This window comes from Myodes glareolus, chromosome 7, assembly GCF_982192425.1.
Source record: "Myodes glareolus chromosome 7, mMyoGla1.1, whole genome shotgun sequence".
In the NCBI taxonomy this organism is placed as follows: Eukaryota; Metazoa; Chordata; class Mammalia; order Rodentia; family Cricetidae; genus Myodes; species Myodes glareolus.
In genome coordinates this window covers 57,050,185-57,065,380 of record NC_142032.1, presented here as the reverse complement: position 1 = coordinate 57,065,380, position 15,196 = coordinate 57,050,185, and the positions used below count along the sequence as shown (strand labels likewise).

General features: G+C 51.3%; 1 protein-coding gene across 1 annotated transcript; it reads right to left on the bottom strand.

Moving 5' to 3' along the window:
* Positions 1–1,073: 1,073 nt before the first annotated feature.
* Positions 1,074–13,851, bottom strand: Peli3 (pellino E3 ubiquitin protein ligase family member 3). Its single transcript, XM_085693499.2, has 7 exons — positions 13,727–13,851; positions 12,396–12,548; positions 9,471–9,600; positions 7,701–7,802; positions 6,082–6,276; positions 5,570–5,758; positions 1,074–4,132 (listed from the first exon to the last, which is right to left on the bottom strand). The coding sequence occupies exons 2-7, from the start codon at positions 12,545–12,547 to the stop codon at positions 3,563–3,565; spliced, it is 1,338 nt and encodes a 445-aa protein (XP_085549625.1). The 5' UTR covers position 12,548; positions 13,727–13,851; the 3' UTR covers positions 1,074–3,562.
* Between the last annotated feature and the right edge of the window lie 1,345 nt (positions 13,852–15,196).

Sequence of the window (15,196 nt, the reverse complement as noted above, 5' to 3'; positions counted from 1 at the left end):
CCACTCCTCTCTGGATTTGGGATTTGGGGGATTATATTTGAAGACTGCAAAACTGTTGCAAAGAGTGGCGGCTACATGCGAGGAAGCTCCGGCAGAGCAGAAGTAGTTCCATCCACCCAGGAGTGCAGAAAAATGGTACAGGAGCTTCACTGGCTCGCCGTGGACCTGGAAGCCACCCTTAAACAAGCGAAGCCCCACTTTTCTCAACCAACGCGAAAACGAGGCCAGCAAAGAGCTGGCATTTTCTTGGTGCAGCCGTTCACCGGACAAACTAGGAAAGCAGCCTCCGGCTACTCAGAGGCAGCCCAGGATGCAGGCAAACATGCTGTCCGCTTTTACTAGTCAGGGTGATGTCTGTCTGAGTGACTTCTAGTAGTGTGTGAAAGTTCCTGCTGACTGACGAGAAAAATGTCGTAAAAACCTTGGGTTAGACTGGGAGCTGACACACATTGCCTAAGGCCAAATCAGACTTTTGTCACCTTCCAGTTAAGTGACTTTAGGTGGGTCATTTGGGCTCTCTCAGCTTTACTTCAGGACTAAGTGAACCTGCTCCGAGGGGAGACCGTCAAGGGATAGTGCTGCCCCCTACGGTTGTGTAGAAGGTAGTGTCTTGGGAGTGAAATCCAACATGCTCTCCTTGCCACGCCCATGTATAGAGCCCGACGTAACTGACGTCCAGTACAGGCACCGGTTTCTCCTTCACAAAGGTTCCCAAGAGGGGCTTGCCACCACAACGCTAGTAGCTGTTGGCTCTGATTGGTGCACATTATTGTAAGAAGGGATCCTGTAAAAATGTTTATGTCCTGAGGACACTCCCCTTCTCTCCTTTTCCTTTTTTTCATTGTTTTTAGGTATTGTTTTTGGGTTTTAAAATAGGTATAAAGTGGACTGACTCAGATGAAGTTGGTGTAACCATAACCACGTAGGAGAGATAGAGCTGTCCATAGCAACCAAGGGGTAGCTCCGGCAAGTGAAGGATCCCAGTACCCAAGACCCCCAACCAAGCTGCATGGTGCCATTTTATAATCTCAATTAATAGGAGAACTTATTGAATGAAGTCCTTTACCAGCAGCTTGCCATATAGAATCTCATTTAATTCTTGCAAAACCCCTGAGATAGCATATCACTGTTGTATCAATTGCACAGGTGGGAAAACTTAGACTAAGAGGATCTTTGCTTTCCTAAGACCTCCCACTACACCGTTTCCTCCCCCTGCCCCAGCTTGCTTGCTCTCTCGCTCTCTCTCTCTCTCTCTCGCTCTCTCTCTCTCTGACCGAAGCACATTCTATTAATGGGTCATGGCTTTTCTGTATGTGAACAAAATATTCTTTGTTTTTGTTTGTTTGAGACAGGATCTTGCCATGTAGCTCAGGCTAGCAATAAACACACAATGTTCCTCCTTCCTTACCCTACCAAATGCTGGGATTGCAAGCACAGGCCACCAAGCCTGGCCTTAGAGACTGTCATTCCACCTAACAGTTGTGGAATCTGAAGCTCGAGGGCTGGCTCCCACCAGCAGCCTGAGTTCTTCCCAGAGCCCAGGCAAGTACCTTTCGTTCATCCCTCCTCCCAGAGTCTGAGATTCAAAACCAGAGATAAGAATATGCTCCCCTGCCTGGTCCCCAACAGGAGCATTAGCAAGAACTGGGCAGAGGTTCATTTCTAGTGTTTGGGGGTAGGGCTGAAATGTTCCTCATACACTGTGGCACCCCCCTTCTGCCATGCTTCCCACGGTAGCTGTGACACTCGTCTGAGGGAAGGCTGCCTTCTGTCCTCTCAATAGCCCAAGCCTGGTTCTTGTGGGATCTGCGACTCCCTGAAGCTGTGGATCTATCCTGCACTGAGGACAAGGTCACATCTACACTCAGAGCCACCCCCTTTTATTTCTCTTTAGTCTATCTACCTATTTTCCTGGTTCACTTTCCTTTAAATGATCGGGGAAACCCCAGCTGGGTCCCTGGTTCACAGGAAGACCTGACTCACCACCCGGAGGAGTAGGGAGGGGTTGGCGCTGACTTGACTTCCACAGTCACCAAGGTCCACCAGGTCTCAGCCTACAGCCCTGGTCCCATCACTCTTTCTCTACGGATACTGGTTGTTAGGCACTTTCCCTGCTCTTCTATGCCGCTGCCCTCCAAACTCCATCCTGCCTCTGCAATGTCTGCCAATCAAGATGTGGCTCTGGTTTCAGGCCGTCTAGAGTTCTCGGGGCAACGCCTTGTTGCGCAGGTGGCCAGCAGGATGTGGTGATCAGCTTCTGGCATCAGTCCCACAGGGCCTCCTCTATGTGGGAGCCCTTGTTTATTGCTGGGGTACACATGGGGCTGGACACTGAGCAAGTGGATATATATCCATCTACCTGTTCAGCTTTTCCATGAAACAGATTCTAAACTGCCTTACCTCTATCCTGCCCAGCCTTAGTATGGTCTGATGGGTAGGTGTGGCTTCCCATAACCCCTTGCAACTAGATTGTAACTTTATCTTTCTACCAACCTAAGTGGGGACACCTCTCTTCCTGGATCACTGTGGGGATCAAATAACCAAATCTTCGAGAGGCAGAGTCCTGGTACCTAGCGAGGGTTCCAGGAACACTGCTGAAGTGATTGTTAGGATGGGATGGGGCACGCAGTGACTATTCAGTGTTGGTAGCCCTTGGGTCAGAGCCAGTGCCATGGAGCTGACTCCTGATTGTTCACAAATGAGGATCTGAATTCTCCACCAAGCATGACCACACCCTATGCTCCAGCATCCCTTAATCTGTTTCTCCATCCCTGCTTCCTTACCCTGAGTCTGTGCGGAGAGGGTACAGAGCCCTTACCTTGTGGGCCTGGAAAAGTCGAAGCTAGCATGGAGGCCGAGCCCCTGCGCTGCCACCTCGACGAAGCCTTTTACTTTCCCAAATCCATCAAGTGCTGTTCTCTAGCCCTAGAACCTAGAACTCGCTGGTCCTAACACCCGCGAGGCAGTCTACCCTCCACCAGGCTGTGAACTCCACCCGGTGGAGAACCTGACTGCCCACGTGACCTCCACTTGGGGCTATCCTGCCTGCAAATGCTGACCTCAGACTGCCGGCCCATTCAGTACTCAGAGGGCTGGAGACATTGCATGCATGTGGGACACGTGGATCTGTGAGGGCAGCTGAGCGGATTTATAGAGCAACCCAGGGCAGCAGCAGGAGGAAGGAATAGCTGTTACTGGATTGGCAGGTTCAGGGCATAACTGGACTAAGCTGGAAGTCAGGGGCCATGGCCCCTTCACTCCCCCAGGGGCACAGTGTAGGCAGCATAATGTAGGATACCCCAGGAAGGGCAGAGGCATGGGGCACCCTCCATCAGCCTGGGGCAGAGCTGGTGCTAAAGTCCCCATCAGTATGACTGGGATAGAGATCTCAGGGATCCTCTTAGAGGTTAGAGTTGAGGGGAGAGTCATAGCCCATCCAATGTGTCCAACTGGTGTGACTATTGCCAGCAGGCACAGTCCCATATGCAGAGCTCCCTCTGAACGGCAGGAGAGGGGGGACCCGGGTGGGTTGGCAGGCATGGCAGCAAGGACCCTGGAGAGCCTAGTCCAGTGGCCCCTGGAAAATTAGGCGGACACAGCCATGCTCACCAGTGAGCCAAGCCCCACAAAAGGGGCAGGCTGCATGGAATGCATGGGTGCCATGCGGCAATGGCGTCTGGGCCCAGTAACGGGCAGTCTTCTCAGAACAGACATGGCCACAGGGTGCAAAAGCGTGGCTGGGTGGCCCAGGGTCCAGGCAGAGACCAGCCTCCTGGCCGAGCCACAGGGGCACATAGGGTCCCACAAGGCGGCAAAGAGGACACTCACGCTCTTGAGGGCCTCGCTCCCTCCGGCAGCCCCAACCATGGTAGCCATGGACATGACCACAACGGACGTAGACCCAGGGCTGTTGCTTGTCAGGTGCTGTGCGGCCACGGGCTGGACTGGGGAAGGCCAAGGTGCTGAGGCCCACAGGACACTGGGGCCGTGCTGCGTTGGCCTCCTGTCGCTGGGCCTCCAGTTGTTTCAGTGTGGGTGCCCTCAGCAACCCTGCTGGAGTGCGCCACAGCAGTGTGGCCCCACATAGGTCGATGAGCGAACCATCTTGCAGGACGTTGGATTCGTTTTCCACCTGCCGGAGGCAGCAGAAGGCCTTAGCCCAAGAGCTCTCTGGCCCTGCCATCAGGCAGCCTCACCCCAGAGAAGCCACCTATCTGGCCAGTGACATTCCCTGGAGAGAACACCCTAGGTCAGCAGGCCAGCTGACACAAGGAAGACAGATGCCACCAAGTACAGACAGCCCCTGTTCTCAGTAGGACCTGGGCTCTGGTATCTTCGCAGGTCAAACCTGAAAGTCTGACCCAAAGCAATGTTTTTCTTCAAAGTTTTCCAAATCTCTCCCATAATGGCAGAAGTAGGATGTAGCAGAGAGAGCAAATACGTCCCATGGTGAATACTGGCTACCCAGCCCAAAGCAGCTGTCCTAAGGGTCATGGATCACATCAAGAACTCTAGAAGGAGCCTGGGTTCAAATCCTGGTCTTGCCATTCACTTACTCAGCTAAGAGAATAATTTAATTTCTGAGTTTTGGTCTCCTGGGCCTCAAAATAGATTCCATTTCTCAAGTGGGCCTTGCGAAGACTAAATAAGCCATCCAGACAAAAACATGGAACGATGTCTGGTATGCAGTGGGCACATGACAAGTATACGTCCACGTCACATTCACGTGTGTGGTTTGCTTTTCGTTTTGTTTAATTTTATGAGTGTTTTGTCTGCATGTATACTATGTACCATACATATGTCTGGTGCCCACAGAGGCCAGAAGAGGGTGATGGAGTTACGGATGTAAGCAGCCATGTGGATGCTAGGAATCAAACCTGGGTCTTAAGAAAGAATAGCTAGTGCTTTTACCACTGGGCCATCTCTCTAGTTCCTGGTTTGATTTTGAGACAGGCTCTTACTATGTGCCCAGGCTGGCCTAGAACTCACAACCTTCTCATGTGCCAACACCTGGGGAGAATTCTGTGTGGTCCAGAAGTCAAGGAATACAGCTATATGGCCCTATGATTCCTATCACTTACTATCAGCTCCCAATAGCACTAGAGGGGTAGTTCTGGACCAGCAGTATAACTATTCCAAAGGTCATTTACTGCTGGGGAAGAATAAAGTGCTAAACCTCCCCGAATGCGACAGACACAGTATAAGCTGCCAACACTCTGGGCTATAAACTGCGCATACACAGAACAAGTGTCACCCTTGGAAGAGGATATGATTTTCCCAGCCTCAGAGCCTACAGAGGCAGGCTCTACACACTGCATTTTTGTAGTTCTATTTCATATCACCTGCTGGATCCCCAGCAGGATGAAACTATGCCTAGGGGCCTTGCTCTGGCCCTGTCTATGGGGTAGGTGACAAGCGTCAAGAACACACTGAGCCTGGGGCTCACCAAACAGAGCCTAGCAGGACTCTCTTGGAGAGAAGTACCATTGGTCATCTCCCAGCTTGGAAAGGCAATGAACTGATTATAAGGGCCTGAGAAGGGTGGGGAGAAATGGAGGAGGCCACCTACCAGCTTCCCCCGCTGCTGGGCTGAGCGGCTATCCCGCAATGTGTACACATTCCCGCAGACAGAAATCTCCCTCCAGACACCTGGGGCAGAGTCCTCGGAGAAGCCACCAGCTGGGTGCATCACCAGGACCCCGTTGGTTGTCAGGCCGTCCATCAGACCATCAGGAGTCCTCCATTTGGCTGCCCGCTCCTAGGACCACATGAAAAATAAGCTCACAACTCCAGGACCTCTCAAAAAGCTGCTTGCCAGAGGTGTTATCCCCCCACCTTCGAGGCCTGGAGTTTCCCAGAGAGGTCCTGGGTACCACCTGACCTCTTTGTACCCCACTTTGCTTCTTTGAGAAATGGGCTGCTAAGCCGTAGGAGAGTGACGCCGCGGCCCCTCACCCTAGGCTGCAGAGGCCTCTCACCCTGGGCTGCAAAGGCCCCTCACCCTGGACTGCAGCAGCCCTCTAGCCTCCCTCCCATCAGCTTACTCTGTGGAAGGGTAAGCCCTGCTGGGGGCTCACTCACTCCAAGAAAAATGTTGCTAGAGGCATCGAAGCCAGCAGCATAGATGCGGGCAGTATAGGGTGGCCGGCGGTCACAGAGGATGCGGCAGGCATAGCGGGAGATGGTACTTTGGGTGGAAGGGCCCTCTGTGGCTCCTCCGCCAGGAGATGTGTCTGTTACCACAAAGTCAATCATGTTTTCGGTAGAGCGGCCAATCTACAAGGAAAGGAGGACAAGCACGTGTGTACAGGTGGATCTCATAGGCTTCTCACCCAGTGTCTCAGCAGCCACCAAACACCCAAAGAGGGTAGCACACCACAACTCTCCAGGGCAGTGGCTCTCAACCTTCCTAATGCTGTGACCCTTTAATACAGTTCCTCGCGTTGTGGTGACCCCCAACCATAAAATTATTTCGTTGCTACTTCATAACAGTAATTATGCTACTATTATGAATCGTAATGTAGTTATCTGATATGCAACCCCAAAGGGGTCACAACTCACAGGTGAGAAACTACTCTAAGTCCTTTGGGCTTGTATGAAGGGTCTCTACATCTGATCAGCTGAGGCATGAAGAAGCGTCTGCTCTGTGGCCCCATAGCTCTGAGAAACACCCCACTCAGGAAGAATCAGCTCATCTGCTGATAGACCCATTAAAAGGTGACACCCTGGAATAGTAACAGCAAATTAAACTTTAGTAAGAATGCATCTTTAAAGATTGTTGTTGTTGCCGGGTGGTGATGGTGGCGCACACCTTTAAACCCAGCACTCGGGAGGCAGAGGCAGGTGGATCTCTGTGAGTTTGAGGCCAACCTGGTCTACAAGAGTTAGTTCCAGGACAGGCTCAAAAAAAAAAACCCAAAAACTACAGAGAAACCCTGTCTCAAAAAAAATCACATAAATGAATAAATAAAGAGATTTTTGTTGTTGCTGTCAAGTAGGGTCTTACTATAGAACCTTCACTGGCCTGGAACTTGCTATGTAGATCAAACTGGTCTCAAATTCACCTTTTTACACCTCCAAAGTGCTAGGATTAAAGTCTAAGCTACCACACCCACTTATTTTTGTATTTGTATGTGTGCCTGAATGACTTAATTGCACATGTGTGCAAGAGCCTATGGGGGCCAGAGGGCATCGATTCCCCTGAATCTGAGTTACAGGCCACTGAAGCCAGCTGATGTGGGTGCTGGGAGCTGAACCTGAGTTCTTTGCAGGAGCAAAAGGTGCTCTTAAACTCTCTCTAGGCCTAACCTAGGCATTTTATACAAGACCTCAGTTTCTCTTCCCATGGGGGAAGCTACTATGAGACTCATTTTACAGATGAGAAAATAAGACTCAGAGATGTTAAATGACTCTTGCCCAAAGTCACCCAATGGTAAGTGCACAGAGCTGAACCTAGGCATGATGAGAATTACCCCTATCCTCTGAATTCCAAAGCTGTACATCACCTCTAGGTGTCCTGATGCTGAGGGCTGCTGACTGGCTACAGACTGCAAAGTCAGCAGCCCAGCCTGACACATCCTGCTTCTCATCTGAAGGGCAGTCCACTGCAATGAGTGGTCAGAAACTCCTGTCTCAGGGTCTCTGGGCTCATGGTCTGACCCTGAACACCTGCAGAGCAGAGGCTGGGAGACTGGACATACCTGGAACATGTCTGTGTCGCTGTCATGTGTGTACTCCACTATGACTGAGTGGCTCCGGGACAGTGTGTACGAGATGCTATGCTGGCCTCGGTTACTCAGGGCCTGGTGGAGAGAAGGCAGTCACTTCCCAGGGTACAAGAGAGGTGTAAACGTCTGAGCCAGAGGCCAGCTCAAGACCCAGTAGCCACTCCCAGAAAGGGGCGGCTCCATCCTGTGCAGAGGAGACTGCATAGAAGGAGCTGGTTCTCTTGTTTAACCCCCTAGCTATCTCAAAAATGTGCTAGTTGGGACTTGCAGGTCAGAGACAAGAACTGGCCCTTAGGCACACAGCTGGAAACAACAGAGACTTAACTTCCATGCCAACCCCCTTAAGTCAAAGTTTTCTCTTTGGTATTGTGTGTGGATGACTGTTCTTGGTTGTCAACTTAACTATATCTGGAATTAACCACAACCCAAACAACTAGGCACACCTGTGAGGGATTTTTGATTAATTAAATTATCGAAGTGAGAAGACCCATTTTTAATCCAGATATCTGAGGTGGGGAGATAAACCTTTAATCAAGATTTTTTTTCAGGCAGGAAGAGCCACCTTTAATTTGGGCCACACCTGCTGGCAGCCTAGGTAAGGCCATGGAAGGAGGCTCTCGCTCTCCCTCTCACTGCAGTCACTGCAGGTCCATTCCTTCAATGGCATTAGAGCTCACTTCTTCCGGATTCCAGAGTATATTGAAGATCAGCTGAGACATCCAGCCTCATAGACTGAACAACTATTGGATTCTTGACCCTTCCATTGGTAGACCGCCATTGTTGAACTAGCTGGACCATAGTCTGTAAGCCATTTTAATAAATATCCCATGTATTTATTCATAGACGGAGAGGTATGTAGGTAGGCAGAGTTTCATTCTATGAGTTCAGTTTTTCTAGGGAACCCTGACTAATACATTGTGTGAACATCACATCCCACTCATGGAGCCTTAGCTACCTCTAAAATAATGGTGAAAGGTGCTGGAGAGATGGCCCAGTGATTAAGAGGACTTGCTGCTCTTGCAGTGGGCCCAGGTTTGATTGCAAACACCAATATGGCAGCTCACAGGGTTTGTAAATCCAGTCCCAAGGTATCCAACACCTTCTTCTGTCCTCCCCAGGCACTGCATGCTCATGGTGTATAGACACTCCTGTGGGCAAAACATCTATATACATACAAATAAATCTAAAAATTTTAAATGAGTAAAATTTCCAACCAATGAATGGGGAATGGCAGTGAAGGAAACATTCTGAAGGCTGTTAAAGAGTGGGCACACTGCAGAGAATATCCATTAGCACCATTTTGGGATGTGTCTGTGGTGTGCACGTGTGTGCACAGGTCATGTGCCCACAAAGGCCATCGGGTGTCCTCTTATCCCTCTGATTTATGTCTCTCACTGAACCTGGAGCTTGTTAGGATGATGGTGGGCAAGCCTAGCAATCCTCCTGTCTTTGCCCTCAATGGTGTCAGGGTTACAGGCACGTGTGTTTTTAGTTCATGAGTGCTGGGGAACCAAACTCAAATCTTCACGCTTGCACAGCAAGCCCTCTTACCCTACTGAGCCGCCATCTCTCCAGCCCGTCATTACTATTTCTTTGCTGAGCTAATAGGCAGTGAGTGAGAAATGACAGAGTGGAGCCCCTGCTCCAGAAAGGCCATGGTCAGGTAGGTCTAGGAAGACTGAAGACCTGGGCCCGGGCACACAGGACAGGATGGCATCCATCCCACTGGGATAAGCTGCTTGCCTTGGAGACGAGTGGTGTGGAGATGTGGTGCATGACATCTGGCTTCACTCCGTTGGCATGTGGCCGGCGGTTCAGTGCCAGGCGGCTTCGGCGGCGGCCCTTGTCCCCACTTGCCAGACACCCATTGTAGCTGTGGATGTGAGGGGAGAGACAGTGGGAGAAGACAAAGAAGAGAGTGAGCCCCTAGGAGACCTGGAGGAAACTGCCAGCTCAGAGCAGGCTCTACCTTGATAAACAAATGCTAGAACTACCCAAAGCTACAAGAGCCCAGAACAGCAAATGGCTGCATTGAGGGGCAGGCAGTGGGGTCCCTCCTGCAATGAGCCAAGTGTTCCCGGATGCCTCAGCTTTGACAGCAGATGCTAGGATCGTAGAGGTGATGTTTCACAGTCATGTTTGTGCCTTCAGTGGAGGAACCACCTGCCATGACCCAGGCACAAGTCAAGCACACTCAAGCCCCAGTGGCAGGAGCTGGGATAAGAACCCAGGGCTGAGATTCTGGGAGCAAACACCTACCCTGGGCCCCGAAGGCTGGAAAGACCTCTGCAGCAGAGGATCATTCGTCAAGCAACTACCACAAATGACCAGGCAGGGAAGAAACCAGCTTCTAATGCCACCCCCCCATCATCTCCACAAATGTTTGGCTTCCATCTTCCTTTCCAGCTTTTACTCAGGGGGATGACCATAAGAAGTAAAGAGGAGGTGACTCATTGGCTTGACTGCTGCCATGGCTGCTGCCTCCGTTCTTGGTCCTTCATGTTTTTCATTACCTAATGGAATGTGTGAAATGTCCTGCCAGGGAAGTGTCTTTCTTCCTATTTTATAAATTAGACAAGTCAAAAGAAGCCAGATTGTAGTCATATTCCACCTAGACTTGCCAAAGTCCTTCAACCTATAGGACTCTGAGCCAAAGCCCTAAGACTGGCAGGCTATAGTGAGGACAGCCTTTGAGACTTGGTGGTAAAGCATAGTGTGATGATATGAATACCAAGCTAAGAAGGTTTCCTGTAAGTAGTGGGGAGTCATAGAAAGCCTTGGAGAAGGGAATTAGTTGCCAAATACAGGGCTGGGAATGAAGCTTAGTGGGTGGAGACTTTCTAGCGTATACAATGCTCTGGGTTCAATTCCTAGCAACACATAAATGCACTCTGGTGGCAGATGCCTGTAATCTCAGAATTTGGAAGAATGAAGATCGGGAGTCAAGGTCATTCTCAGATACTTAGGGAAGCAGGTGGAGTCCAGCCTGAGCTATGTGAGACCCTGTCTCAAGAAAAAAAATGCCAAATACAAGGACCAATTAGAATTTAGTGTGTCTGTTAAAAATCTATATTCTCTAGACCCATTCAGAGATTCTGCCTCGCCAGATGGAAGGTTCCTCCAGTATCTCACAGCTTCTTTTCTCTCTCCTCCCCTTCTATTCTTCATTCCCTCTTTCTTCTTTTTGTTAATTTGGGGACAAGGTCTCATGTAACCCAAGTTGGCCTCCCTACCTCTACCTCCTGAGTGCTGGGATCAGAGGTGAGTGCCACTCCACCTGACTCCATGTGTGACTTCCGTGTGTTCTCCAGCCCTGACACACAGCCTAAGTGAGGCTTCCCTGAGCTGCTCAGGGCAGAGGGCTGCCAACAGGCCCCTCCTCTGAGTCTGCAGTCTTCTCCGACCCTGGCCTTGCACAGATAAAAACACAGCTTTTCCTTTGGTCTGGACACAAAGCAATTGCTTTTCAGAAGTGAGCACCCTGGTGAGAAGCATCTATTTTACCTTTCTGAACACTTCCTGAATGGGCAGAGGCAGGGCTAGAAGGGGACAGATCGGGATGCAGGCTGAGACACACAGGAACTGGCATACATACATCCTGGCTCCTGCCATACCTCTCTGAAATGGGGCTCATTTGTCAAGACCTACTCAAAAGGTGGATTCTGAGACTCAAACAAGATAAAACACTGTAAAATGCTTGACAGAGTTTGGCATGGTGATAGCAAGCTCTTGATATGACTGAGCGAGTATTGTTATTTAAAGGAAGGTGAGGTGGCACATACAAGTCACCAGACAACAGCCACTGCTATGTATTGTTACTCTCCATCATGAACCTACAGCCGATCAAGTCGTGTCTTCAGGGCAGAAACGAGGTCAAAGACACGGAGAGAAAGAAGCATCTGTGTCTGGGGGAAGAGTTTCATGGGAAGTGCAGGTAAGGACGGGGGTGGGGGGCTGTCCAGCCATCAGGGCCCATAAATTCCTCTCTCATAGCCTCCACTTTCTCATCTGTAGCACAAGAGTGAGTTGCAGCTTACTGACAGTGTGCTAGATCTACAGTTAGGAAGACCTGAGTTCAAATCCCAGCCCTGCCACTTACCAGCTGTGCGCCCTTGGGCCAGTCACTTCCCTTCTCTGAGCCTCGGTTTCCTCACTTCCTTCCTCACAACATCTTTGTGAAGATTGAAATGAAATAATGTCCAGGAAAAGGTTGGCACTGCCTGCCTCCCAGACGCTTGGTCTATGTCCTTTACAAAAGTCTCTTCCTCAGATAACCTTTGGGGGGTATGACTGAGTGTCAACCCTGTCTTCAGAATGGGGAAACGGAGGCACAGGAAAGTTTGGCACCTTGCAGAAGTAGAATTGGGACGAAGGAGTTCTGTTCAGCATCAGAGTTCTTGCTCCACACCTACGCACAGTACAGACCCTTTCTCATCTAATTAGAAACTCTGGTAAGCAGTTAAGAATTGTCTCAGAAATTTTATGAGAAGCAGAAAGACCATGTAATTATGAATGGATAAGGGTTTGGTCAATTTTGTCTTTCATCTGGAAAGGTAACAAGAAACAAAGAGCCAAGAGTCCTGAGGACAGCTGGTACCCATTGTTGTTTTGGTTGACCCAAGGAAGGGGTTACCCAAGGTCCATCACTCCTGAACTAGGGAGGCTCACCCCAGGACGATGAGTTCACCATACTTGATGGGTTCCTCGCCTGGCAGTGCGTCTTCACCAGGAGAAGAGAGGATGCAAGAGCCCTTGTTCCCTGGGTGCTGGAGGTCCAAGGTTCGAGGGGATCCCACGTCAGGGTTTCCTTCCAGCACCATTCTGAGCAGAGTGGGAGAGGAGAAAAGAACTCTGCAGCGCCCCACCCAGCTCCTCTCAAGCTCAGGCTAGCTGCAAGACCACGGCAAGAGTGGCCCTTCAACACTTGTTACTATAACTACTCTGTCTCCCCTAAACAATGACATTGCTGGGATACCAAGAAGGGAGACTGATGAGAAAGGTCAAGAAAGAACAGCGAAATCAGAGGGTCAGGATATTTGATGGGGCCAGTGGAATATACCAACTTTGGATGGAATATGCCTGGAAGACGAGCAGCCAGGACTTAAGGGACCTTACCTCTCAGACTTAGTTCCTGTCTTAAGCTCTTAACCCCAAGACCCCAGTTACTCCCTCTGACAGGTTCTTCTATCTATGTGTTCACGTTAATCTTTCTGCCCCATTGCAGGTCTAGGCCTCTGTCGGTCAGTCCGTCCCCAATGACTCTCTGTCCTCCCAGCACTGTCCTTTTCTGCCTTTTCTCTTCCCACACTCGATTCTCCCCTCCCCTATCAACCTGCCTTCCTATGTCCGCTTGCCTGTCATTCACCTCACTCAGTCTCCCCATCTTGGCCTGGCACTGCAGGCAGGCCTCCAGATCCTTCCCGGTGCGCAACACCACCTCCCTCGCTCCCTCCGTCCCTCCATCCCTCTCTCCCTCTCTCCTTCCCTCCCTCAGGTGTCTGTCCGCGGTCCTCAGGCCGCTCTGGTCTCTGGAGGCCTGTGGGGGCGGCACTCTTCAATCGGGTTCCCCCTGCAGCAGAGCGGGTCCTCCGCAGGCTGCCTATTTAACAACCCCAAGGCAGGATGGTCTGCGCTGAGGCAGGCCCGCACCCCCGGCTCGGGACGGGCACAATGACTGCCCAGCGCATACGCAGATACACAACCCGGTGGCCCCTCGCAAACACGCGCGCGCGCGCGCGCGCGCACACACACACACACACACACACACACACACACACACACACACAGTCCCGCACACCCCTAGCACCGCGGGAAGTGCCCAGACGGGCGCAGCAAACCCAGACCTGCTACCGCAGGGACGCGCCCACGCGCTAACAGCCTCGGGCGCTAGCCCTCAGACCCGCTCCTCTAACCTCACTGCCACCAGATACGCAAACACGCCCCCCGCACACTCCCGGCACAGCCCCCGCCTCCCAATCCCTCCACCTCTCCGACCTCACCTGGAGGCGCTCAGGGCTCTCTGTGCGCTGCTCGCCCCCACCCACCTCACCCTGGCTGCACCCCGGGACTGATGCGGCGGGATGGACTCAGCCCGCGGCTGCTCGGTGCAGCCTCGTCACGGGGACACGCGGGGCCCGGAGGAGGGAGGGTTGAGCACACAAACCTCCAAGCTCCACCCCCTGCCCAACGCCCCGCCCCCTAGACCCGCCCCCTAAGGGCCCCGCCTTACTCCGAGGCTCCGCCTCCTGCGGCTTAGCCTAACTGTATCAGAGCTGCCAAGAGGTTTTTGGGAGCTCGCGCCCGTTCCTGAGCCCAGCCCCTGGAACCAATGAAGTCCTGCCCGCCATTCCCTCTGAGAGACTCTCTATCCCCTCCTGACTGGTTGAAGAACTCCTCTTGGTCTACAAGACCCTTCCCCTATTCCAGGCTCCAGATACTTCACCCTCCATCCAGGATCTCCGGGGTTCTCCCCGAGACCGAAGCCTCCTCACAGTAGACTAGAGGTTCCTTTCCCCAACCTTAGACTGGGGACTCCAAGACCCCGCCTCCCATTTGGAGAAACCTTGGCATTAGAGAGAAGCCGGGAGCGAGCTGAGAAAAGGATACTACTAGAGGAGGCGGAAGAAGGTGCGTCACCCGCGGAGGCCGAGGAACGCCACTGCGGTAGTCTTGAGCGCATATCTGTTTTCCAGTTCAGCTTGATCACTTTCTCTCTGTAGCCTTCGGTGGACTCTGGCTTCCTTGGTGTCCGGAGACAGACACAGTTGCCTCCCCTTCCACCAGCACGCTCCTATCCTTTGTATTTCCTCAAGAGAGCCGACTTTGCGCGCGCTCAGTTCCTCCGGACCACAAACTTACAAAAGAAATCTCTTCTGTCTGTATCTGGCTCTCTGCGTTGAATTTGAGCAAATTAAGTCTTTTAATCCTTAAGTGGCAAATACAATATTTGCCTCCCCTCCACACCCCCAAGAACGAAACAGATTTACAGAAATGACTTTCAGAAGAGAAACCAAGAGGGGATCTGACCTAGGGCTTTATACAGCCTAGCAAGCATTTACCGCTAACGAGCAAACACCCCAGGCTCTTGAGCTCCTGACTTTGTTTCTGTTGTTGTCTGTTTTGTTTTAGAATTTTTCAGTCTGTTTTATTTTTATGTATATGAGTGTTTTGTCTTCACATATATCTGTGTACCACTTGCATGCCTGGTGCCAACAGAAGCCAGAAGCTCAGATCCCCTAGGGCTGGAGTTACAAATGGTTGTTAGCCACTGTATCAGTGCTTAAAATTGAACTAGGGTCTTCTGGAAGAACAACCATTGCTCTTAACCACTGAGACATTGCTCTGGCTTCCTTGTTTTGTTTTTTGAGAAGGGTCTGACTGTGTACTTCCAACTGGCCTGGAGCTCACCATATACATCAGGCTGGCCTCCAGCTCACAAGATATCATTCCTTTGCCTCCCAAGAGCTGGA